General features: G+C 35.6%; 6 protein-coding genes across 14 annotated transcripts; all 6 read right to left on the bottom strand.

Moving 5' to 3' along the window:
- Positions 1–1,288: 1,288 nt before the first annotated feature.
- Positions 1,289–3,353, bottom strand: LOC125192573 (tetraspanin-2-like). The gene is made up of 2 exons (XM_048090187.2): positions 2,799–3,353; positions 1,289–1,917 (listed from the first exon to the last, which is right to left on the bottom strand). Exons 1-2 carry the CDS (start codon positions 3,294–3,296, stop codon positions 1,624–1,626), a joined length of 792 nt encoding a protein of 263 aa, XP_047946144.1. The 5' UTR covers positions 3,297–3,353; the 3' UTR covers positions 1,289–1,623.
- A 3,834-nt stretch (positions 3,354–7,187) lies between these two features.
- On the bottom strand, positions 7,188–9,044 carry LOC125193432 (transcription factor KUA1-like). The gene is made up of 3 exons (XM_048091219.2): positions 8,501–9,044; positions 7,593–7,789; positions 7,188–7,519 (listed from the first exon to the last, which is right to left on the bottom strand). Exons 1-3 carry the CDS (start codon positions 8,832–8,834, stop codon positions 7,271–7,273), a joined length of 780 nt encoding a protein of 259 aa, XP_047947176.1. The 5' UTR covers positions 8,835–9,044; the 3' UTR covers positions 7,188–7,270.
- A 3,665-nt stretch (positions 9,045–12,709) lies between these two features.
- On the bottom strand, positions 12,710–17,400 carry LOC125196320 (protein FAR1-RELATED SEQUENCE 2-like). 8 transcript variants are annotated; one of them, XM_089057461.1, is made up of 10 exons: positions 17,277–17,400; positions 15,008–17,206; positions 14,850–14,909; positions 14,699–14,767; positions 14,536–14,601; positions 14,391–14,462; positions 14,201–14,257; positions 14,043–14,114; positions 13,889–13,962; positions 12,710–13,155 (listed from the first exon to the last, which is right to left on the bottom strand). In XM_089057461.1, exons 2-9 carry the CDS (start codon positions 16,988–16,990, stop codon positions 13,930–13,932), a joined length of 2,412 nt encoding a protein of 803 aa, XP_088913587.1. In that variant the 5' UTR covers positions 16,991–17,206; positions 17,277–17,400; the 3' UTR covers positions 12,710–13,155; positions 13,889–13,929. The 8 variants fall into 8 exon arrangements, 6 of the variants coding, with proteins under 6 accessions (XP_088913587.1, XP_088913589.1, XP_088913588.1 ...); XM_089057463.1 differs by having other exon boundaries at positions 15,008–17,031; positions 17,273–17,384; XM_089057462.1 differs by having other exon boundaries at positions 17,273–17,363.
- A 491-nt stretch (positions 17,401–17,891) lies between these two features.
- On the bottom strand, positions 17,892–18,566 carry LOC125192395 (uncharacterized). The gene has a single exon (XM_048089935.2). The coding sequence runs from the start codon at positions 18,488–18,490 to the stop codon at positions 18,077–18,079; it is 414 nt and encodes a 137-aa protein (XP_047945892.2). The 5' UTR covers positions 18,491–18,566; the 3' UTR covers positions 17,892–18,076.
- Positions 18,567–18,734: 168 nt separating this feature from the next.
- Positions 18,735–22,086, bottom strand: LPXA (bacterial transferase hexapeptide repeat-containing protein). 2 transcript variants are annotated; one of them, XM_048089932.2, is made up of 10 exons: positions 21,916–22,086; positions 21,660–21,760; positions 21,016–21,140; positions 20,814–20,922; positions 20,318–20,410; positions 20,102–20,218; positions 19,925–20,008; positions 19,659–19,763; positions 19,227–19,313; positions 18,735–19,146 (listed from the first exon to the last, which is right to left on the bottom strand). In XM_048089932.2, the coding sequence occupies exons 1-10, from the start codon at positions 21,998–22,000 to the stop codon at positions 19,027–19,029; spliced, it is 1,026 nt and encodes a 341-aa protein (XP_047945889.2). In that variant the 5' UTR covers positions 22,001–22,086; the 3' UTR covers positions 18,735–19,026. The 2 variants fall into 2 exon arrangements, with proteins under 2 accessions (XP_047945889.2, XP_047945890.2); XM_048089933.2 differs by having other exon boundaries at positions 21,665–21,760; positions 21,916–21,938.
- Positions 22,087–23,195: 1,109 nt separating this feature from the next.
- Positions 23,196–25,955, bottom strand: SERAT1;1 (serine acetyltransferase 1;1). The gene is made up of 2 exons (XM_048095732.2): positions 25,463–25,955; positions 23,196–23,953 (listed from the first exon to the last, which is right to left on the bottom strand). The coding sequence occupies exons 1-2, from the start codon at positions 25,844–25,846 to the stop codon at positions 23,462–23,464; spliced, it is 876 nt and encodes a 291-aa protein (XP_047951689.2). The 5' UTR covers positions 25,847–25,955; the 3' UTR covers positions 23,196–23,461.
- Between the last annotated feature and the right edge of the window lie 204 nt (positions 25,956–26,159).

The raw sequence follows: 26,159 nt of genomic DNA, 5'->3' as shown, positions 1-26,159 counted from the left end.
ATCAGACTTGACATTAATCGGCCAACTAGCATTAAATGCTTATTGCTTTCTCACGAATACATCGGCCAACTAGCTTAATCAGACCCGGCAAAATAAATACTACATACTAACCGAATACGGAATTTGTGTCGGGTTACCCAGATAAATAACACGTTTACACATATAAGTCGTGAACAGAGTTTGAGCCCACTCAACGTTTCAAGATTAGGTAAAAATTAAATGCACTCTCTGAAATCTTCTGCGGTTTTGGTATCTGCAATGGTTTTAGAATCAATTTCTGGTTTTTACTGAAACTCCACTGATTTTGTGAGTTCTGCGTGCAAGCTTCTCCAATCGCTGCTTCGAGTTTCACTTTCGAAAATCCATGAGTTCATGAGTAGCAATTGGTTCTGAAATCTGAATAATATATGAGAGAATATTATTTATGAAGAAACTAGTTTTTGTATGATAGTAATTTTTTTTCGTAGTTACATGAATGCTAAATTGAGCTAAATGAACTTTTACATCACTACACTGTAAAAATTAGTAGTGTAATATTAATTGTAGAAATAAATAATTGAAGCCTACATTGAAAACACATAAAGAGGCCTATTGGAAAGCAGAAATGAAAGAATTAGTCGGTGATGTCTGTGCTTTCTGTCTCCGAATATTTCTAAGTTATATGCGTCGATGCACCTTGGGACAAACATAACACCAATTTATATGTTTATAAATCAATAACTATTACAAACTTGGTCTGTGTTTATCTTTATATCCAAATTGAAATTTGATGACCAATCAACACATGACACTTTTCTTCATTTGGATGGGTAGACCACACAAGATTGAATATTATGACAAACTTTCATTAACTCAATTGGACATACAACATCTGTTTGGTGTTTTTTTAGTACTTTAGTAATTATTTTAATTCGGGCATGGTTGATCAATTATTTGGTTAAAGAAATACCTATAATTCATACAATAAACTAATTTTACTGTGGTTGAGACTACAACAAGGACGCCCACAACAAGGTCATCACCATAATTTATTATATGTATAGTAATTTAGGCCTCATTTTCATTTTCTTTTTCTTTTTTTTTTAAAAAAAAATTTATGCAACTTCTTTTTATTTCGATTGTAAAGTGTTAATGAATTTAAATATTGAATATTGAATAAATAAGGATGAAAAAATGATATAGCATGTGAACAGTTAAAGATATGATTTGTTGGATGCCATAAGCATCATCAATAATTGAATACAATATGGTACTAATATAATGTATGCAGAGAATCATGTTCAAAGAATACAGCAAAAAGTTGGAAACTTTACTCTCATCAAAATCTGCAATTCCTCAAAAACATCAACCCTTCCAACTATCCCATAATATTCAAACTCCACTCACTTAGAGAATAGAATACTATTAGAAAAGAATATATACAAACAAAGCACTAAAATGGCATATGCAAACCATAATCAAACTAGGGGAAAAAATTAAGCCCATCCCTACCTGCAGTAGCGGACACAGAAAAAAATGCTAGTAGAGACTACTAATAATCTAGACATAATTCGGGTTGACATAGTTTTTTCCTGATTTCCACATATTTTAAAATGAATAATGATAGGTTGGCTTAAGCCCCTCCTACCTCTTTACTGTGTCCGCCAACTGAGCATTCTTGTACGCGTTGCAAGCTATGACATATAAGCAAATTAGCACCACCACGGTCACAATGAGTATGACGTTCGCCTTCCTCCACTCCCGCCTCAGGTTCCCTAGCAACCCTGCCTTGCACGACTCACAGTTGTAGCAGAGTTGGCTAGGGTCATTGCTCCATATGGCACAGTCAACGTCTGCTACAACGCTGGATGCACCATTCCATGTCGTGGGACCAACGTACTGGTAGCCGCATATCATCGGAGGCTTGCAACATCCGGACTGAACATTTTGAAAACAAGAAAAGTAATTTAAACTGTGGAAAAAGGGGAAAAAAACACTACATTCTTGTAGAATATATGTGTCATCATAGCTACTTTATGCCACAATTAAAGATATGATCCATAGATTAAATATTTGATGCTAGTGATTTTGTGTGGATGATAAGTGGGAACATGGGAATAATACTAGCAAATAAGCATAGGAAAAATGTTCTAGGGACCTACCATTAGGTAAAGATAATGAGGTGGGTTCAATATTACTATGAGTCTGTGATGAAGTCTTTTTTGACCAATTTCAATTAGATTAATTAACACACATGGCATATATATCAAGAAACAGGCCCCAAACAAATTTAATTTGTGGGTCCATAAAAATTTCCATCCTTGCATCTTCTTGATTAATTTCATAGTGTCTATCCAAATAATTAATGATACCACGAACATAAGTGAAATTCGATAAACATAAGAGACTGATCTCAAAACTTTGCTAGCACTTCAATCTTGCTAGTGAAATTCTTGGGGTTTTACTATGTTAAAAAAGATTTTTTTATATAATATTATCAAATTTCTAGTATTTTGTGTGAATCCTCTACCACCACAATCCACAATGAAACATTCAATAATTATTGTAACAAAATTCCGAACTCTAATTATAAATACATATGTCCTCCCGAGACGAATTTCTACATCCACCCCTGTTTACGACAAACTTTCAAACTCGCTAGACGCTAAATCCCGTGTTTTTTTTAGTGAACAATTGCAACCATATGTTTAAAATAGGTACTTCCTCCGACCCAAAAATTTAACATGTGACGTGACATGATCATTTTCACTAACCAAATGCAAAAAAATAAAATAAAATAAAATAAAAAGCAAAACTACCTCAATAGGAGAGAGATGGGCGGCGAAGAACTCCGCGGCGGAGAAATACTTTCCGGCGAGTTTCGGGCATATCCGCGACTCGGCCAAACAGGCCCTGATCCCGGGCCAGTTGTCGTCCCCGATGACGTGGACTTTGAGCCAGTCGGAGAAGCCGGCGAGGCGGTACTCGCGGAAGGCGGCGGCGGGGGCGGAGTAGGCGCCGGTGTGGCGGGTGGCGACGAAGGCGAGGACGAGGAGGACGAGGAGGAGGACGATGAGCATGAACATGAGGACGAGGTAGAGGCCGAGGAGGCCCTCCTTCTTCCAGTAGGCGCCGACGAAGCCGGTGAGGGCGACGAGGAGGAAGGCGATGCCGAGGAAGACGAGGGGCCACCGGAGCCACCGGATGCACTCGCTGTCGGGCTTGGAGGCGAGCCATATGCCGGCCGAGATGATCGGGATGGAGCACATCAGGGCGATGAAGTTCACCAAGGCTGTTATGTTGTTGCTCATAGCCATTGTTGAGAGATTGATTATGAGAGAGAGGTAAGAGAGTGAAATATGGAGGAAGAGTGTTGGAGGTTACTATAACCTTAAATAGTAAAGTGAGCCAAAAGAAATTATAAATAAATCATGATATTTTTCACAAAATTATGAGCATTTGAAATTGTTAGTATGTCTTGAATCTGTATTGTTTGTTACTAGTTAAACGGGAGTCTCGCTGCTATGTTTCTGTTTTGGGTCCTAATTGTCTTATTGGGTCTAGTCCGTCGTTTGTGTATCTATTTATATAGAAGTAGGGTGCAAAACTCTGTAATTCGAAAAACAATCTGAATATAAATTGTTCTCCTTTCCTGTCCGTGGACGTAGAGCCTACACAACGTTGGTGAACCACGTAAATCTGTGTCTTCTTACATTTCTGTTTATCTCAATTACACAATAATAGATAGTGTGACCTACATTATTATTGGGTAGGATCATAAATTGTGACGTGAGGGGTAGAGTTTTGAGATGGTGTAACTATCAATAAGATTTATGTTCTTCACTTGTTTAAAGTGTGACAATCTTGATTCTTGACATCAAAATTTCTATTAAGAATTCATTAGTGGCCTTTTTCCCAACTTCTTTTCCTTTCCAATATTGATATATATGTGCGAAAGTCAAAAGGGAGGGAACAAGCTAAAACTAAAGGCAACAAAAAGAGTATTCTCTGGCTCAAGTTTTGTGCTTGATTAAATAATGATTAGGTCATCATTAAGAGTATTTCACGGCTGAAGTTTAGGAGACATACCTGATTATTAATTAATTAATGGAGCCTTATTTTGATTGTTTATATATATATATTCTATTCATAAATAATGTTTTAATTTCTCAACATAGGTAACTTTTAAATAAGGTAAAACTTAAGGAAACAATTTTCAGCAGCTTCTATCAAACAAACACAAAAGAACAAACAATTGTGGAGTAATTTATAAATTCAAATCACATAAAACTGAATTCAAAATATTAATAAATTTGGTGAAGCCGATTGTCAATCTTGATTCTTGACCCATAAGGCTGATATGATCTTCATTGATTGTAAAAAAGAAATAGAATACGAAATATTAAAAATAGGTTCGAGTTTTGTGGGCTTTATTTATCACTTTAATAATTTATTTAAAGAACATTAGAGTCGCCTAAAATTTTTATTTGAAGCCTTTTCATTGCCTTCCTGATTGGGCCCATTTACCAAATGTGTCATGGCTATGTGCACATTGGGCCTTGGCCAGGATGGTCCAAATAGGCCCATTTGACAACTCAATTTAAGTGGTGGTAATTTTTTTTTTTTATTTCAATATATTTTGCAACAAATTCAATAATTTTATATGGCAATGTATTAAGTTAGTAATAAGAAAACGATTTTTTACATGTTTAAGTAGAAGGAAAGAAAAACATTTATTTAATCTTTAATGGTTTTCGTTTTAAGCACAAACATATCTTTAAAACAACAAATGATCAAAATGTATATACATGGTTGAAAACTAGCCATAGAAAAACCAACACATATTTCATGTAAGAAAATTTGAGAAATGATTTATTAAGAGAGAGATGCTTGATAGTGCCAAATCATGAGAGAGGGGGGCTTGGCTTGATAGTGGCTTTTCTATTGAATTTAATTCATAAGTAGGATATTAAGTTTTTGAAGGATAAAATGAAATAAAAGACGACAATTTGTATAGAACATGAGAGAAAAAAAAATTTGTTTCTTGTTCCAAATTAATTTGCCCTAGGACTATTTTGTCTTTCTCTTTGCCTTTTTTCTCTCCAAAAACACTTTGTGTCCATTCACACACACCACATATCTACCATATATGTCATCGACAAATTTGTCCAATCATTTCTTCACCAAATTCATTCATTTTATCTTATCTATATTTGCATTTCATTTTAGCCTTTAATTTGGCCGGAAATTAGAGAATTTTATTTATATGTAAATTAAGTAGTAGTAGTTGTCAAAGGGGAACTTTATTTAGATTTTTTAACAAAATAACTAACTAACGGCTATCAAGAAGATATACTATCCATTACATATTAGTACAAAACTAGTGTCTAGTTATTTATTTATACAATTAGCTTAGCATAGATTTATTAAAATCATTATTTTCTAATATGGGAGAATTCTCAGTGTCATCGTACAATTAAACGACTATCTCATTACAAGAATATTTCGTGTGTATTGATTAAAAGACAAAATTATATAAATGTATATACATATAATATACAAGTGTCCCTATATACAAAAAGTTGTCCTTTAAATATGGACCGTTTCGTTATAAATAGAATGTCCTATTTTCTGAGAACTTTACATAACAATTAAGATTTTTGGAATCTCCAAGGAATGGACCACACCAAACTCAATTATATCTCTATCTACGTCTATATATATGGTTATTTATAATAAATGATGTATTTTAATGTATATATGACTATTTTTATATAATAAAAAAAGTATTTTTTTTATGTGTTTTTAGTGCAATGTCGACAAACGGTGAAATAGTATTATTTAAATTTTAATTTTATAAATAACAAAATATAACTCAGTTAGCAAGACGTTTATCCCTTTTAGGAGGTCGCATGACTATACGTTATTTAAAGCAGTGTGTGTATTATTTTGAAAAGCCAACAAAAAATCAAACAAAATAAAGAATATTTGGTTGTAGGAAAAACAAATCAAAATTTCACCCATCAATGATTCAAAAATACATGAATTTGTATTAATAGTATTTTATTTCTTTATTCTATCCAAGCCACTTAAACCTAGTAATTTATTTTGGAACTTAAATTTGAGTCCAATTCGTTAATTTCGAAATGTTCCATCATATTCATAATTCCATTATTATTTGGTGGGGTTGGTAATTCATGGACCCAATCCATTCAAATATGAATGTGTAAGTAATTATTAGGTCCAAGTAAAACAAACTCTCTTCTAGCAATTTCTGTGGTCCTATCTTAGAACTATTTGCCTATTCGAATGGTCCAAATCACATTTCAAGGCTGTCACAGCTCAGATCCAATGCCCTCCTTAATTTACAACCGAGTTTCGATTATAATGTAGCTAACATTTACTCGTGTCTATACGTTGATTTTGTTACTCTTTGTCGGATTTTTTTTTTATTCTAGACGGCTTTTGTATTGCTTTTTTACTGTCCATTCGATTTGTATTTAGGTGAAATCTGATTCTTATTGTGGATATGAGTTGAGTTTGCTATTTTCTGTTTATGTAGTAGAAAATCGTATCTAAAAATTATACATTGAAATTCCTAACTTGACATCTCCCCTATATGTGGATATGTATATATCGAACTGGATAAGCAGTTCATACATTTATTCTATTTATGTTGGTACTTGTTTGCTATTATTTTCTAAAAAATGTACTGAGTTAGCCCTTTTTCCCAGTTGTGAAAATGACATTAGTTTATATGCCAAATTTATAGTATATAGTTATATTTTCAATATTATTAAATGGAGCAATGTTTAATAAGTGATAAACTATTAGTCAATATTTCAAGATTTTATCCAATTTTGACTTGAGATATTCCCACAATCTAAATTTTCACGAAAACGTATCAATATTATATACGTACTAGTTTTAGACATTTTTTCAATAAAAAATCTATGAAGAGAAATTTTTGTTACATACAAATACAACCGTACACACGAACTATTATTAATACAAACAATATTACATAAACTCCAAACGATTTAACAAGTGTGAGTCCAACACGTAGAGATTTACATTAGAAAACGGCCAAACAAGTTAGATTTAGGACAAGATTTTGTTGGTGGACCATTAATGTTTACGAGTTATGTCGTAGTAATTATTCAAATTTATGTCTGTATCGACTTTAACATTATTAATCAGAGCCGACATTCAATTTCAAAATATATAATTAAGATTAAAATTGATTCATATAAAACTCCCAATATTACAATTAAATAGCAACGATCATCAATTAAGTAACACTAATTAGGACCGAGGAAGAAGAAGACGGCGAAGGCGAAGACGAAGAATCGTGGGCTTTCCGCAACCCACTTTTGGGAGCGGAAAGCGTGAGTTCCAACTCAGGCGAGTCGCACGGCCAACTCGCATTCGTCATTGGGAAATCATCCCGATCACGACCCTCCTCACCGAGTGAATTGAGGTCTAGGTCAAACTCGAAATCGTGTTTAGGGCGCGCCAAATCCCCTTTTGAATCATCCACCTTTAAAAAAAATTGACTTTATTTTTATTTTAGGAAAAATGGTTAGGTTTAAAATATCGAATATAAGAAGTACCATGTCGAAGAGACTGGAGCGTCGTTTCTTCTTATTGAGGGAAGCTTGCCGGAGAAAATATTTCTGAGCGTGACTAGCAACTTGTGTCGGAGTTCGGGTCGTAACGAAATTTCTAGAAATTCCCCTCCAATCGCCTTTGCCTAGCTTCTCAAGCCCCATTAGGAATGAGCGATGCTCCTCTTCACTCCAAGGAACTCCTAATTAATAAAAATATAAACCCACCATTTTATTAGTATTAATCACAACTATATGTTAAAAATGTATGTGGTGGAGATTCTATATTTGGACCTTATTAATTCCATTGAGTATTTTATTTAACAATAAAAGTAATCTTTAATATATTTTCATAAAAAAATTACCACTAAATTAATAAATTTAATTAATATTCAAATATTTTTACATACTTACCCTTTCTCACTAATTCTTAATATAGATTATTATGATTATTAATTCTTCTCTTGATCTTCCCATCCAAAATATTTATAAGCATATACCAAACTATTTTATCGTTCTATTTTAATCATTTATCAAATTTAAAATCTAAAGTCACAAAATTAAAATCTAAAAAAATAACCAATTACTTTTAAATTTTTATTTATATTTTGTTTTCAGAAGTGTATAAGCAGCCAATGTGTATGCTTAACGTCAATTTCCACTAAGTATTTAATTTAATTTTATATTTGGAAGTGTATGGAAAACTAGAGAATTATCACAACAATCAGGAGAGAGAGAGAGATGGCATAGAAAAAAAAAAATCAAGCATAGGTTACCACAAAAAAACAAGACATAACAAACATTCATTTTAATATGAGGATTGCAATGTTCCCTAATTATTTCTATACACAAAACTGCAAAAAACAAGTTAACCTAATTATTCCAAGAAAATAGGAGTGTAGATATATGTGTACCTTTCTTCCTCTCCGGTGGAGAGCCATCGGAGAGGTAGCCGAGGGAGGCCTTATTGACCGGGCCAAGTCGCGAGGAGGAGGAAGAGGTTGGAGACGAAGACGACAAGCACTCCAAGCTGAAGCTCTTCTTGATGGCGGTTGGGATTGAGGACGAAGAAGAAGAAGAGGAAGGTGAATTCGAGGAGATTTCGAGTTGAACCCCAAAAAGCCTCACCACACCACCAATATTGGTGTGGCCTTTTGATGAGTTGCAAGTTCTTGAATTGTGCCCTATGTTCCCACAATGTGAGCATTTCCTCCCCATTTTTTTCTCACTATGCTTAATTCTTTGCATGCATCCACACCCTAAAGAGAAAGAGAGAGGGGAGAGAGAGAGAGAGAGATGAGGCTATTGTTGATTGAGAAGCACACTTGCTTGTTTCATGATATAGTATGTGATATGATGTGAGAGGATAAGTTGGGGTTTGTCAAAATGGTATGCACATCAATTTTATGTGATTGGAGCAATATTTATTTATGCTTGATATTTATTCCAACTTGACTCTTGTTCAAGATAGAAATATATGTGCATATATATAAGTAGTTGTAGATGATTGGATCAAGATTTATTTTATGGTTGATATTTTACCAACTTGACTCTCTTGCTCAAGATAGAAATATACTTATATATAGATATACATATGCGGGTGTATTTGTATGTACCTTTTCGTTGTATCTGAACGGGTCGCTATTCCATTTTTGTTATTGTTTTATGTCACGAGAATCTGCTATTTTTATTTTCGTTGTACTCAGTAAACTTATGCATATATGCAATAATCGCAACTACTATTGATTGACGCATGGTAAATCCATATTTCTCTTTGAATCTATACTTACACTAGCATGCTGTGACAGACGCAGAAAAAATATTGATACAAAAACTCTACTAATTTTTATCATTAACTTTTAGACTTTTGCAGTCTTTCTTATATATATCCCAAAAAAAATGTGTCACTCTTAGTTTTTTTAGACTTTAATGAAGACACAAATTTTATTTTAAATATTAAACCTTCTGTTACGCACATCAAATAAAGATAATCTGATTAATTTATAAAATAGTGTTTTCAACCCAAGATGCTGACAATTGACAAAGACTTAAGAATATAATGGTGTGCATTATCTGGGGAAGGTTGATCTATAAATATTTGTTTTAAATAGGAGCTCAAATAATCTTGATAAAAAAGTCTCTTTTCAGAATATTGAAGATCAAAACATTGAATTTAGGACCAAAATTACTGCTTCATTTCCAATTCTTAGTTTCATATATATATACAGCGTTGACGAAGTAAAAGCAAATAGAAATAGTAATATTCTTTTTTTAATTTCTTAGCTTGTTAATTCAACCCAAGACTTAGGAAGTCAAAAACTTGAATTAATTTTGGAAATTGAGAACAGGAAAACCCCACAACTTATCTATATCTCAATCAAAGTAAATTTAAAACCATATCTTGTCCCTTCTTTTCGCCTAATCTCTTAGATGGGCTTACTTTGTCATAATTCGTGAAGATATTAATAATAATCAAAATTATTTATTTAACACATTTTTTAGTCTCATAAACATACACAATCCCTCTACGTAACTTGAACCCTAGTTTATTAATCGAAAAAAATTGTACTATTACTAAGTTGTACTCGTGATCTAAATTATTTAATAAATAGGAGTTTGATTTTTACAATGGTTAAGTTACAATTTTATTAACTAGAGCATACTTAATACATAGAAGAGGAAACCATCTAAATCTTAGATCGAGGAGTTACCCGATAAGCATTGAAGTTTATCTTTTTTACTTCACATTTTTATGTGAGACAACTCACATGTGAATATCTCAACAAGTTGTCTCAGATGTTACATGAGTCCTATTTAACTCCGTATTTGTCAATATATGAACAAGATTACCATATTATGTCACATTCCAAGGCTCATTAATTAGGCTCAGAGCTTGAGGCCTATCTTTATTTGATCTACTAATTATGTAATTTATGCTTTCCTTTTTCTAACATAAGCCAACTTTACTTAACTTGCCCCTAAGGAAACTATCACCTCTCTATAGTCCACTAAATGGTGTCTAATTATGCTACTTAAATTATCATAATGTTAGATTTTTGTTCTTTCCTCCCTCTCTTTTTAGTTTGTGATTTATTGTTTTTGTTCAAATAATTAAAGTTAACATGTGGCTGGATAAGTGGGATTGCTATATCTTGATTGTCCCATCAAAATATATAAGTGTCTTTTCTCTTACTATTTGCTACTTGGCCATATTATAAAATTAACATTTAGTACTCAGACGCCACTCATATAGTGCTCACCTATTAACTGATTTAAAATCTTGAATAAGCATAACCATTCACACAACTTGAATTAAGATGTAATAGAAGAAGATAGTAAAATTCTTTTCATCAACTATTAATAATAGTCTTAGTATAAGATTGCATATATTTTAATACTATATCAATAAAATAGAAGATATATAAAAAATATGATTAAGGTATTGTTAAATAAGAATGACGTTCATCTTATTAAAAAACATTATCAAAATAGAAGAACCGATTTTTATAAACGGATGAAATAATTTACAACATTAGAGATTTGTATAATTAAACTAATTAATACTATTACAACATGAAAGATAATTAATCACCATATACCTAATTTAAGTATGGAATTAGCATAAGCAACCGGCTTTAATTTACTTTTTGAGTGGTGCTACCTTTGTAAATGATTAACTTCTTAAAGCAAACAGTTAATACTTCATTAATCACTTTTAAATCTTTATAATTTATTGAAAGATTATCTTTATCGTACCGAAAAGTACCTCCACTAGTTCTTGCTAATTGCTTAAAAAGAAATATCTTTTCCTAACTTCCTAGTTCTTTTTCAAGTGCTAAACTTATTTTTTAAGGATGGGATCTAATCTATGTGATTAGCCACAATATGATATATAATTTATGCAAAGTGTTCACAATCCATCGGTTTGCCGTAAATAATTCACCTAAACTTTTTCTATTATCGAGTTGTTACGTGGAGTATTAATTTTCAATTCGGATACCGACATAAATTATTATTAAAATCATCAAATTTAAATTACATAAAAGTTTAGTATAACTTGCTTCATTCTTTTATTGATCTTGTTGAACGTTCAAGAAGGGAAAAAGGAAAAAATCAAACTTTGTTTATCCATGCAAATTTGATTATCTAATAGTAAATTTAATAATCTGTAAGGTATGTAGTATATCGTTCCTCTGTTGATAGTCTTAAATCTTAATGATCACACTCACAATGCATAGAAAGGTAGATAAATTCTTGGAAACTCACAGCTTTATTCTTAGTCATATTGACTAATGAGGTTGGCTTAATGGTTTCAAATTTCAATTCGAAGAAATTCTTGGAAACTAGAATGAAATCTACTTACTACAATGCTTGTATGGTCAATATTCAATGAATATATTTAACAAAAAAGATTAGTCTTACATATTAGTCAATAGTCATTATGGTATAACCTCGTATTAGCAACGGTGGTTGCACCTTTCAATTAAATAATCTTAAAATTTTCCTAAGAGCATTCACAACGGTACCAAAAGAATAGAAGCAACATGAGGTCATTCACAACGATACCAAAAGAATGGAATAAACATGAGAACATGAGACACAACTGAGGAACGTCGAAGGGAGCAAGGCAGACCGCGTCTTGGGCCACCCATTCACAAATGATACCAAAGAATGGAATGGGCCTGAGGACATGAGGCACAACCTATGAACGTCCGAGGGAGCAAGGTGAACCGCAGCTTGGGCCACCTAGCAGCAAACAGTCTGGTCCAAGCTGCATGCCCTCGTCCACTCACATTGCACCACATGGCAACGATCATTTTTCTTTAATTTATCATATAATATCTTCAATTTCTTCACAATTTTATTTATTTGTTTTAATTTCAATTAATTAATTTTCTTTATTTTTATTAGTTCGTTTTGGTTTCATAAATATTGCAACTAAAAAAAACTTTAAATTGTAAATTAATAAATAAAGAAATGATGAATTAAAAAGCAAGTGGTGGAACGATGAAGAACACAAGCCGGACCTAATTTGTGGCAAGGGTGTTTGAAGTCTGGCCTAAAAAGCTGATATGATATAACACGTGAATAGTATAGGTCTGATTGATTTCTTGGGTTGTAAATGCTCTAATACAATTGGTATTTATAAAAGAAACATTCTATATCCTCTCTCCATACACAACAACCTTGCAATTTTCAGAAACAAGCAACTGAATTGCATAGCTCAATTTTCATGAATGTAACTTGCAAGAAAAATAAACTAAACCAACCAACTCAATACTTTCTACAAGGAATGAATATTACTCCATAAATCATCTTGGTGTAGCACAGCTCAAGTGATAATGGAATTAAGCAACTTACCCTATTTGGCACACTCTCAATTGATGCTTATACTATACTATGTGACTTCTCAAAAGCTCAAGCGTGCATCGGCACAGCAAGCAGTATCCACCGAGAAAGTGAGGCATGTATCTCGCTTCTTGTTGGACAAGAGAGGATCTGTCTTACGAGGGGGAAAGAGAAAGACCAGCATTCGCAAGATATACTCGAAGAATCACCCTTCCCATCTCTGCATAACAAAGCTCGTCAGCTCCCAAAACTTAAACAAGCACTGGCAGCAGAGAAGCAAATGGAGATCAGAATTAATTATATTAGTATTTGACAAAATTTCATTGATTGTAGCTAATATTCAGCACCAAGTTCTGCCAATGAGTATCCTAAACTAGAGAGTACTGCTAAAACAGATAGTAATTCTTTTCTAGCATCTCTAGTTATGTCAAACGTGTTGCCATTTTTTTTAGGTGAGAAAGTAATCGAATATTTTCTTATTACTCAGCAACAAACACGATGTTCATCGTTCTGAATCACACCTTAGAGTTTATTGTCTTTGTGTAAGTAAACAGCCGTGTCCATACAAGTAGGTGCAGAACTTCATTATGGACACGAATACCATGTTTTCAGTCGATTGACATCAAGGGTTAAAGAAAGAATATTTAGGCTGTACATGTGTAATGTGGCTCATGTGTTTTTATTTATAAGAGTATGTAGTACTGTAATTTATCTTCCCTGCATATTAGTTTACCTCAATGAATTAGTTCAGAAAATAGAAATTTACAAGCAAATGTTAAAGTGACAGATTTATAGCACCAATTCAATCACAATCACCTAATTTTGCTTAATCCCAGGCAACCAAAAAACTACGGAAAATTGTTGCATAGCATGACACATTGACACGAAAATTTGGTGTAGATAATACTATCTAAACATGTTTGGAAGAGCGAAATCATCAAAAGCAGAATTACCCTTCTAACTGAATCAGCGGATCACCAAACCTCCAAGCATGTTAATCGTGCAAATGCTTTGGCATCGTGTGTTCCTGCAGTGGCCAGAGAGAACAAAAACATAACTTAAAAGCGTATAGAAAAGCATGCGGAAGTTTTCTCATACAAATATTACATTGTGCAAGCTATCCTGTAGTTGAGAACAGCCTTCCAGGGATGGGGGCCTGAAGCTAAAGTGGCCCTGCATCTACAAATATAGTTTTCAAGAGTTGAAGCTGATGCATAAGAACTCATTATGTTTCTCAAACAACTTATGTCCGCTCAACCATATACCATAGCATGCAGACTCTGTTGGGCAGCATTTAGGCTGGAACGTGCTGAAAAATTCCCCTAGATTGGAAAAGAAAGTCAAGGTCGAATTAAAAGAAGATATGCTTCACATAGAAATATATCTGAATGCAATGATAAACCAAACAACTTATATTTACAGATACTAAAGGTCATAATGATTCAATCATCATACCAGAACACCCTGCATAAATGATTGGTCACTGTAGTAGCAATCTTGTAGAGACGATGGTGAACTCAAATGTCCCTGTAAATATAACGGCCGTTTAGATACAAGTACAAGAATCTAGTACATGCATAAGCAAAAAACAGATCTATACCGGTCCTTGATCGCCATGTTCTGCAATAGAGTAACTATTGACAATGGGGATTCTTAATCCAGGTTCCTGCAGATTTAAGGTTCACTACGTCTCCTTGAAGTTAGGAAAAGAAAAGGGAAAATAGGAGATTGATTTTGAAGAATGAGATATATATCTGACATACCATCCCATAAAAGTCCTGCTGAGACATGTAAGAATCATGAAGCCTATGTGATCTTTGGTTCATCTGCTCCTATGAAAATGGTATAGAGGTGCATAAACATACGCAGTTTTCAATGGACACACATAAACTAGGATCGCAAAAGGGAACAAACCACATCATGGCCGCTTTCTTCCATCCCAGTAGGCCATGTTTCAGACACAGCTGCTCGTACCTATCAATGAGATGATCAACGTTAGGACACAAATTTCACAAGCCCAAAATTTGCTTCAATTATGCCAGTGTCTGCAGAAAACTAAGACAAAATTTAACCTTCCGTTTTTTTGGAACTTGTATCTTTGATGCCGTTGCACCTTTATCATTATTCTGTCCAATGTCTAAAAGACCATGAGCAGCAGTCTTGGTGGTCTCCGTGATGCTCTTTACAGAATAGTTTAAGCGCGCACAGTGCTCCATTGCTTCTTCTAGAGCATGATGAGCAACTTTGTAAGCATCCTCTGATATCGAACCCTCCTCACTTAATCTAGTAGAAAGTTTGCAAATATCATTAAGGCGATGGACCCTCAAGTTTGTATTGGCTGATGCTTGATGAGGAATATCTAAAATCTTTGCAGCTCGTGTCCATCGCTTCAGTATGGAGTTTGACGGAATAGTGGAAATGCCTGATAGTTGGAGAATTGATAAGGCGTGTCTGCAGAGATATCCACTATATTCAAACAAGCGGCACAAACAATGGATGCCATATATTCCTCTGTTCCAGGAGACGGTGAAGGTCTGTTTCCTTTCAAGATCATGAACTTTATATACAATTGTTTCCCCATCTTCACCTTCTTTTTCAGGAGTGCACGAAAGAATTCCTGAAACTTCAGCTTGAAACTTTCTAAATATTGCATTTGTGTAGATTTTAGACATTTGCTTCTCAAAAGGTGAATGACAAATCAATATTGGTCCACTGCTGCGAGTTTCAGCCTCTGCCTTAACTTCTTGTTCACACCACTCATGCAAAAATAATTTGTATTGATCGATGAACACTTGAAAAGTAGTTTCCTTTTGCAGGTACTTGTCAAAAAAAGACCCTACACTTTGTGATCTCTCAACTGTACAAAACCCACCAAGAAAAACCCCCCTCATATAAGTAGGAACCCATTTCCTACGGTCATCATACAATGATTGCACCCACTTATCATCTGCGAGATCAAATTGCTTGACCATTTTGTGCCACTTCTTATTAAATTCTTCGCTTGTCCCAGATCTATACGTGCATTTCTTAAATTCCATCAAAATAAGTGCGGATTCATCAAATTCGCCACTTAGATTTTGACCAACTTTGGTGAAGACATGCCAAGGACAGAAGCAATGGAAAGCATTAGGAAAAACATCATGTGCGGCTTCAGCAAATGACCTGTCATTATCAGTGATAACAACTTTCGGACCATGCGCAGCAACTGATCTAAGCCAAGTGCGCATCAACCAAGTAAAGCTAGACTTCGTTTCATCTCCAATCAAGGCACACCCAAGCAAAATGAACTGAAAATGATTGTTCACCCCAACAATAGGTACAAAAGGAATTCTATACTTGTTTCTGATGTAATGTGCATCAAAGAAGACCACATCACCAAAAGATGCATAGTCATTCCTACCTTTCTGATCAACCCAAAACACATTTCTCATACGTGCTTCAGCATCAAAATCTAACACATAGTAAAACCCCGGAGCCTCAGCTTGCATACGCATGAAATAATCCATCAACAACTCCACATCCCTCTCGTCTAAAACCAGCTGCAGCCCTCTCCTTTCGCAGGAAGCATCGCCCTCCTTATTCTTCCTCCCCCTTACAGTGTTATAGAAATCATTAGGCGAAATTTCGTGATTATGCCCCTCCACAAAATTGTACACAAACCACTTCCCCTCTGACCTTTTCTTAACATGCATGCTAGCTTTGCAGTCCGTCTTGGCACACGGCCTTTGACTAATACTCGTGCCGGACTGAGGCCTGCTCCCGAACCTAGAACACGCGATCTTTATATCAATGAACTTGCCCGATTTTTTGGACCTTCGACTAGCCTTTATCGTGATGCCAAATCCAACCGACCGAGCATACTCCCGGTAGAAGAAATAGGCCCCTTCCTTCGTCTCGAATTCCATACCATTTTGAGGCATGCAACTCTCTACCCTGCCTCTACTATCACTCGAGGCAATCAACTTCACTCCATCCCCCATAATTCCATCAATTTCGTCATCACCGCCATCATTATTTCTTATCTCCAACGATGGCAATTCTAGGTCAATCTCCATAGGCAGACATCTAATCAGAAATATTTCCCTCCAAAATTGACCTGATAAAACTGGATTAATCAAAATTCGCCGATTTCTGCCGTATTTCCCCAAAATTCATGAAATTCATCCCGCTTCTGAATCAAAGCAGGATTCATTTCCATTGTATAGACTAAGCAAAAAACAGGAACATTCTCATTTCTCGGAGGCAATTAAGCTATGTAGAATCAAAATTAACTGCATTCACGTAGATAATTTCTGTCACCAATAAGGGAATACAAAAGGAAGAGCACAATATTGTACCTACAGCTCGCAGTTGTTGTCTTCTCACTTGCAGAGTTGCAGTTGAGAAAACTCTCCCAATTCTTCGCTCATAGTCATCGAGATGAAGGTTTTACGTTTATTGTAAATTGACCTCTTAGTTTTCACTAATTATGTTTGACCCTTATTTAATTTGGGAGTATAATTTGTAGCCAAATCGAAAATGTAGAATTGTTAATTTGACCTAATTTCTTTTATAATTTAATCAATATCGATTAGTGATTCTGGTGTCAAATTACAAACTGATATTAGTTTTTTTTTTTCTCATTTAACAACTTTTTGTATGCCATTGTCATCTACTACCGTTCTCTGTGTCCATGAAAAATAAGTACTTTGAACGTTTGATTCAATATAAATTTTAAATTAACAGAGTTAAAGAGATAGAAAGAAAAAGTAAAGTATTGTCAATGGAGTGAATCCTATTTCATTATAGAGAGAGATTTCCAAAATTAGAGACGAACTAAAAATAAAATAGTTTATACAATTCAGGAATGGAGTCTCTACATAAAACTATTTAGCTTATTTTATATTTTTTGAGAAAAAGACTGGATCAATAATAGTTCGCGAACACGCCCAGGCTATTAGAATGAGGAGAAACATGTTACCAAACTAAGTTTTCCTTTTTTTTATATTATTATAGTAGTAACACAGAAGCTGCCTTATAATACACAAACCAACTACGATTCCACACACACATAGGAGGGCAGAACAAGTCCTATAAAAGCATCACGCATGCTCTACTTGTCACACTACATAATACACTTTACTTATACTACAAGTCCATATTCAACCATGCTTGTTATTGCCTGCATCGCCGTCGCTGCCTTCGTTCCCGTTGCCACTCCCGTGACCGCCTCCATGAGCGCCACCGCTACCCGAACCATAACCATATCCGGAGCCCGAGCCAGACTCCGACCCAAACCCGAAACCGGACCCCCTCGCAAAACCGTTAGGAGACTTGCCCGAGCCCGATCCGTAGCCCCACCCGGATGTCGGGGTGGAGCCCCACCCCCAGCTGTAGTCCCAGCTCGGGGCGTGGGCTTCCCCGCTACCTCCGGTGGGAGTCTCCGAAGCGCCACTAGGCTCCGACGAGCCCATCATCCTTCGTCTTCCACCTTCACCACCAAAGCTATGTGCCCAACAATGGATTGAAGCTAAGAGAAGTAGGCATATTGTGACATGGAGAATTGTTGTACGCATTTTGAGCTGATTGATTTCTATGATGATTTTGTTAGAGGAAGTTTATATAATTCATATGACTTATGGCGGTAGGCAATTGATTTAGGCAAGCACTATATATAGTGGGATATTAAAAGGGACATGCAATATTTGAGTAGATTTCCCCCCACTATACATATATGATGTGTATCGCCACAAAGGATTTGCACCACCGCCAATTCTAGAAATTAATGCCAAAACCACAACTTTAGAATTAAATGGTCCCTTCAAAAAAATAATATCTTGGATATTGAGATTGTAACCTAGAGTGTAATGAAAATAAGTAGATAGGATCAATCATGGATTCAAATTGGTGGATGTCAAATTTACATGCTCTCAAAACTAGTGCTAAAATCTTGAAATGTCTTGACTTATGATACAAATGTTATACAAAGAAGAGTCTGAGGATTTTCCCATATCAAAATTTTGATGACATTTGCCAAAAACCAGATAATTTTTTTATGGCAAGGTTGATATCTGTGATAAGCAGATGACAAGAAATTACCTAGCATTCAGTATTAAGATCCAATCCATGACCTAAACTTGCAAATACCGCGGCGATCCTCAGCAAAAGAATCCCGAATGGATTCAACCATCAAACAGACGGCTTCTATTTGACCCAATTCGTCATCCTTCTCCTGAGAAGGTCAGGGGGGAGCATTTAGGAGGATATTGTTATCCTAGCAGGTGAACAAATATGAAAAGAGCGGAGAAGTACCAATTCGGTCAGCCGGTCTTCAATGCTATGACAACTTCCTTCGCTAGGCATAAATATTTTTCGATAAGCTGCTCTCAGGCTCTTTATCTGGGAAACATCAGGAAAAGTTAGTCATGGTCGGACTGAAAACAAATCAAAGTAATGTTATATTACGAGTACACACGAACATCCTTATGTTTTCTATTTCTTCTTTTATCTCTAGTTTGGGGACTTGAATTGAGATTTCCAACAATGAGTTTGATGTCTAAAACATAGGAAATCTGTATGGAATCCACATAACTTAGTTGAATTTTATCGGATGAGATCATGAGAATGGGTTCCGGATCCAACAATTCCAGGGGAACAGGTTGTTAAAAAGAAGGAAGATCTATTGAATCTAATTCACTAGATTGAAATAACATTACAATATATATAAACTGACTGAAAACCAACCTCCCCAACTGAAAACCCACGGCGCCTTAGGCCTTCGAGATTTAACCCACGTAGCTCAGCTCGTTCACCAGAGACCATTGTGTATTTGGGTACATCTTGAGAAACCTTTGAGGTACATCAAAGAGATTAAATAAAAATGAGGTGTGAGCAAACGATCAACTTGTCATCAAACATCATCAGTTCTGGTTCTGGCATGACATGCTTCAATGCTCATTAAAGAGAAAATTATCAACACAATCAAGAATATTTCAAGCATATGTCCTTACCACTGACCCGCCACCAATGAAAGAAAAAGAACCAATATGACAAAACTGATGTATAACCGTGGCCCCTGCGGTGTGAGTATAATTCTGCAATATCACAAATTTCACAACCTTGTCATTACATAGATGAAACAATAGAAACTAAGAATCCAAGTTAGAGGCAAAGACTTATGGCCACACCTCCACATTTACATGGCCTGCCAAGAGAGTGTTATTTGCAAAAATGTTATGGTTACCCATTTTGCAGTCGTGTGCAATGTGACAAGATCCCATTATGAGATTATTAGCGCCGATGATCTGTTGAGGAGAGTATTGTGAGGTATAGGATATTTGATTAATGATACAATTCATATTGCAAAGCAATGTAAAATAATGAGCAAAAGTCATGTTACATACTGTTTTTTCATCTGGGCGTGAGGATCTATGGATAGATACATATTCTCTGATCTCATTGTTGTCCCCAATCTCAAGGAAACATTCATTCCCTGGCTAAAGTAAATGGTTTGAGTTTGAGTATACATATTTGATATAAAAATTTGAGAAAGTCACTATCCTCACTATACTCCACAGTGAAAGGATATAGAACTATCTACTTCACTTTCACCAATTTCACCCAACTCCTGTTTAAGCATTTCTGTAAATTAGCAATTCTACCAAATAAACAAGTTCTTTAGGTATTATATAATCACTTTGCATGCAGAAATTGCTACTATGTCATAAAGCATGTCATATTTCTTTGCTGTTCCAAAATCGATGTTGAAATTATTTACACTTGTCTCAAAGTCTGAAAGTCGGAGTTTAGATAGTTACACTAATCAAGTAATTTTTTTTTCTTTTCCTTTTTCTAGCTATGCTTCATTGCAAAGAGAAATGTCTTGGTTTTGCAACCTACCTTATATTTCAAATCTTGACATTTAATGCCTACCACAGCATGATGCCCGATTATATTGTTATTTCCAATAACAGTACTACCAGGAAGATCATCACCAACCACAGCACCCCTATAGACACAGTAGGCAGATTCAGCTTTGAATGTATGGAACACGGACAACTTTCTTTAAACCAGTATTATATGTAAGCTACAATTATCTTACATCATTAAAGTGCAGTCATCCCCTATCTTTGTATGTCCACAGACATGGCTCCCCGGGTACAACTGACAACCATTCCCTAACTTTGCAGAAGGTCCAATTGTGCAAAACAGACCAACAGAAACACCCTGCATTTAGATAAGACTTAATCAGTTTACAATATCTTAAGAATCCAAAAAAAACTCAGTATCTCTGTACAATTACAATTTCATTCTCATTCCTCAAAATATCCCAAAAGTTAGTATCTCGGTGGCACAAGGAATATCAGCCTATCAATGGCTTTTGAGGAACTGCTTGCCAATTAAGTCCTTTTCCATAGAAAAGACTCAGACGATTTATTTCCAGTTACCCAATTCTTCGGAGAATGTAACAAATAACCTATTATTCAAAACCTCAGTTTCTTACAAAGATTTCCAGCTTCATCTTGTTCACAAGTAACAGAGTTCATCTCATTTTCAATAATTGACTCAATTTGCAGCTTACGGGTATCGCAGCCGATAACATACACACTATTCACATTAATTACACAACACAAGTTACAATAAAGAGCTTGGCAACAATCTTTCATCAATTACTGTAAAATTTCCAAATCAAATTAAAGCGCTTGCTACAATCTTCTACCATTACTGGAAAATTGATGTCAATACCTGACCTAATATGGCATCCGGATGAACAACGGCGGATGGATGAATAAAACTAGAATTGCCCCCTGTTTCCATACAGCTCATTTTCTGCTCCTCCTTCAAATCTGCCAACGAAATAACGCTGATGAAAGATACAAAATTGATAGGCATAAGCGTAGTTTTGTGTGAGCATACATATACACTCATATAATCATATCTATCAAATGCATATGCAATGGGGCAAAGATGCTACAGCAAAAAAGGAGAAGTGTAAGCATACTGGGGAGTGAGGTGGAGAAGCATCGGCGATGGAGTCGTTGAGCTGCAACGGACAATGGCCTTCGAATTCGGAGAAGCAAAGCCATCGTTAAGAATTTGTGGGTTTTGCGGCATTCATAGGTTTAAGTTTAACAGTTGAAAAATTAGCAGAATATATGAGCTTGAAGACGACTTATTGAATTGTTTCTATTCATCATGCCCTAAATTAAATACTCGTCCCCTATTAGGAGTAATACTTTGATCGGACACGAGTTTTAAGAAATGTAAAGAAAAGTTGGTTGAAAAAATTAATGGAATATGAGACCCACTTTTTTATATTGGTTTTATAATAAAATGTGAGTGAAATGAGTTAGTGGAACGTGAGAGTCTGAGACCTACTTATCTGTTATAGTAAAAATGAAGTGTTACTCTTAATTGGAGATGGACCAAAATGGAAATTAGTAACTCTTATTCAAGGACGGAGGAGGGAGTACTCGAGTGGTATAAAAATAATTTAGAATCGATGAATTATTTTTTGAAAGAATTGCCGAAAAAGTGTTTTGATCAAATTCTCATATTTCCAGCAATTTTTAAACTTAGGATATGTTCGTAGTTGTCTTATGAGGAAAAAATGTAAACATCTACATGGAATATGTTATTGATATTTTTAATAAATTAATATAGTAGTGCTTCAATTATGTACGAAGCGACGCCATTATTTGACTCATCAATGGTGATGGCCGCGTTTGATTTTCCAATTCTTACAATACATACAATTTTGCCAAAAAAAATTGTTATAGCAATTTGCCCTCTTTTAAAAGATTGATTGAACATATGTTAAATGGTCACTAAAAATCACAAACTTAAGCAAAATTCGGCTACTAAACTTCAATCTAGTAGACAATTTTTTGTGATTGACGATTTTTCCCAAATCAAAGCTGTTATGGCCAAATTAAAATTTATGTTGAATCAATTAAGCACAATAATAACAAATTTAAATGCGCGCGCACACATCTACTCCTTCTGTCCAATTAGAAATGAAACGTTTTCCTTTTTGATCTGTTCCATTAAAAATAAAACGTTTCTAAAAATGAAAACAAAACTCTCTCTACTTTTTCTTCTCACTTACTTTACTCTCTCTTCATTAACTCACAAAACAACACTACATAAAATCCCGTGCCAAAAATGAAATGTTGCATATTTAATGAGACGGAGGGAGTATATAGTAATGGAATCTCAATATAAATACCCTTAATCATAATCATTGCTCATGCATCATAATTATTGTTACTCCTACACACCTTCAAGAATCAAGATCACCATTAAACTGGATATATATATATATGTGCTACAATGATCTGCAATTTTGTTCTCCATGTACAATCAACAGCTTGTTGAAAGGTAAATGGAGAATGAGGTTTCATTTATTCCAACTCATACCATAATCAAGTAAAGTATAACAGTCACAGACAATGAGGATTTATTACTCAGATATGCAAGTAACCTTGTAACAATCCTCACAGCCACCTATCAAGCTAATAATCCTAAACATTACCGAACGATCGGAATCATATTATATAGTCCGACCACTCAGACATAAACGATGTGTGATCCATCGACTCCCCTGGGATCTCCTCGTGCTTCGTTGGCTGTCCCTTCCCACCCACTAATCGGGCTGGATTACCCACAGCTGTTGTTCTTGGCGGTACATCTATCAGCACCACCGACCCTGCGCCAATCTTGGCCCCCTCCCCGATCATCACGTTTCCGAGTATAGTCGCCCCAGCACCAATGAGAACTCCATCGCCAATCTTAGGGTGCCGGTCACCACTTGACTTGCCAGTTCCTCCCAATGTTACGTGGTGGAGGATGGAGACGTTGTTACCAATAACAGCAGTCTCGCCTACCACAACTCCTGTTGCGTGATCAAAGAGGATGCCTTTTCCAATTCTTGCACCCGGGTGGATGTCAACAGCAAAGACATCTGAAATTCGAGCTTGGAGTGCAAGTGCTAGAGGCTTTCGTGATTGAGTCCACAGCTTGTGAGCCACTCGGTGAGCCTGAATGCACATAAGTGACCACTTCAGATAATGTATGTGAGCAAAGCTTTGGAACAGTTCATCAACACATGATTACAAACGCAGAACTCTATTATCCACAGAGTAGAATCGAGCATATTACTACACTGTGTATGTGATACTTCAAAGCATTCATAAAAATGAACAATGAGTAATAATTGCATATCATGCTCATAGAGTGGCCACTGACAACCTTCCTACCAAAATCCTAAATACTGCAATGCCTGTTCCTATCGGGCCATACCAATTTGCTTCCAGCATAACCAAAAAATACAGATTATCCAAAGATTGAGTGCTTTCTAAATGCCAAAAGGTGTTAAAAAAGACCTATTGAAGGCCAGAATCAATCACAAGAAAGCTGAAAGCCCAACCAAATAAACTTGAGAGATGAATAAGCATCTATAAGAAAGTAGAAGATCAAACAATTCGTGTTTTTGTCCACCATATTGACCAAGTGTGAAGCTACATAACACCCAAGTTCAGTTCTTTTTCCAAAGGAAAAATAATGCTCAGAATCAATTACTATAAGGGAAAAATCATGAAAGAAAGATATTGCATACAAAGAACAAGAAAAAATGGATGATCAAACCATTCAAATCTTACTCATACACGGAAACAAAGTACAATCAACCAGATTTCTTCATATTTCAGCTATCATCATGCAAAGAGTAAAAATTTAACCTCTTCTGCAGATCTTCACTCGACACTGAGGAATGAAATCCTAAAACTACTACTCTAAGGGGGTGTTCGGTTTGTAAGATTGTATCCCGGGATTAAATTAGTAATGTGTTTGGTTCATAAGATTTAGTCCCCATCCTAGATGAATAATCATGGGATAATTAGTCATAGCTAGCCCCCTATGACTAAAATAATCTCACAACTCAATCCTAGATTATATCTTGGTATTATTTTATCTAGGAACCCGAACACCACCTAAAGAATACACGCTTCATAAATAATGATAATCTCAAAATTTTACCAAAGTAAGCCCCTGATTAATAATAATCGCAAAGATCATCAAATCAATTCAGTTGAAAACTCATCACACACAATCACAAATCACAATCGTTCGTTGAGATATCTCCACCCTCACAAATGCCTCACAGACTACCATCAACTTAGCTAACAGGATAAGCTTCAAACAAATCAAAAATCAAATTCAACACCACAAATTATCCATTTCATGCCACCGCTCAAAATTAAGCAAAGCAATCAAACTAGACGATTTTCTATCAATTCGAGCTCCAATTTAGGGCGAGACGGCAATGAAACAGGTTAAAGTGCGCAAATGCCTCATTGACTATTATCAACTTAGCTAACAGGATGAGCTTCAGATAAATCAAAAATTAAATCCAGCACCACAAATCATCCATTTCATGCCACCGCTCAAAACATCTAAGCAAAGCAATCAAACAAGACGATTTTCGATCAATTCGAGCTCCAATTTAGGGCGAGACGGCAATCAAACAGGTTAAATTGCGCAATCGATACCTGGCAAGCGAGGAATCCCTTGTAATTGAGAAGGCAGTGCGAGAACGAGATACAGGCGGGGTCACGGAAGCGGGCGGCGCGGAGGTCGGCGACGGTGGCGGAGCGGAGGGAGGCGTCTGTGGAGAAGATGTTGAGGAAGAGGTCGTAGAGGAGCGTGGAGAGGAGAGTGGAGGAGCAGAGCTTGTTCCCCAAGTGGAACGACAGAGAGCGCTCCAAGGAGGAGTGAGAGAGGATTGTGGAGTAGAGATAGCTGGCCAGCGCCGGCTCGGCTTCAGCGTCTAGGCGAGCCTCGGTCTGGATATGGCCCCACAGCCATTCCTCCTCTTCCATCGACCCCGGCGGCACCTGCGGCGGCGAAGGGTGGCGGAATTCTCCGGCGGGCATTGCGGATGACGGAACGGCGCCGTTTTGGGTGTGGTTAGGGTTCGCCGTTGGAAATGACGGAAAATAAATAATGTCGTATTGTGATTGGATTTGGCTTTTAAAATCGATCGCTTTATAAGAGAAGAAAAATAAAATTAATGACCATTTCTTTCTATTTTATTTAATGAAAAATAATTCAAGTAATTTAAGAAAATTCGTAATGAAATACGGCTCATACAATATAAAACGGGAAAATTATTTATCAAAGTGAAAAAATATGTTGATAGCTGCAAAAATACATAAATATGGGCGTATGAAGGAAAAAAAATTATAT

The sequence above is a fragment of the Salvia hispanica genome, chromosome 4 (assembly GCF_029641045.1).
Source record: "Salvia hispanica isolate PSC_SH4W2 chromosome 4, Shi_PSC_v1, whole genome shotgun sequence".
NCBI lineage: Eukaryota > Viridiplantae > Streptophyta > Magnoliopsida > Lamiales > Lamiaceae > Salvia > Salvia hispanica.
This window is presented reverse-complemented; position numbering and strand designations above follow the sequence as displayed.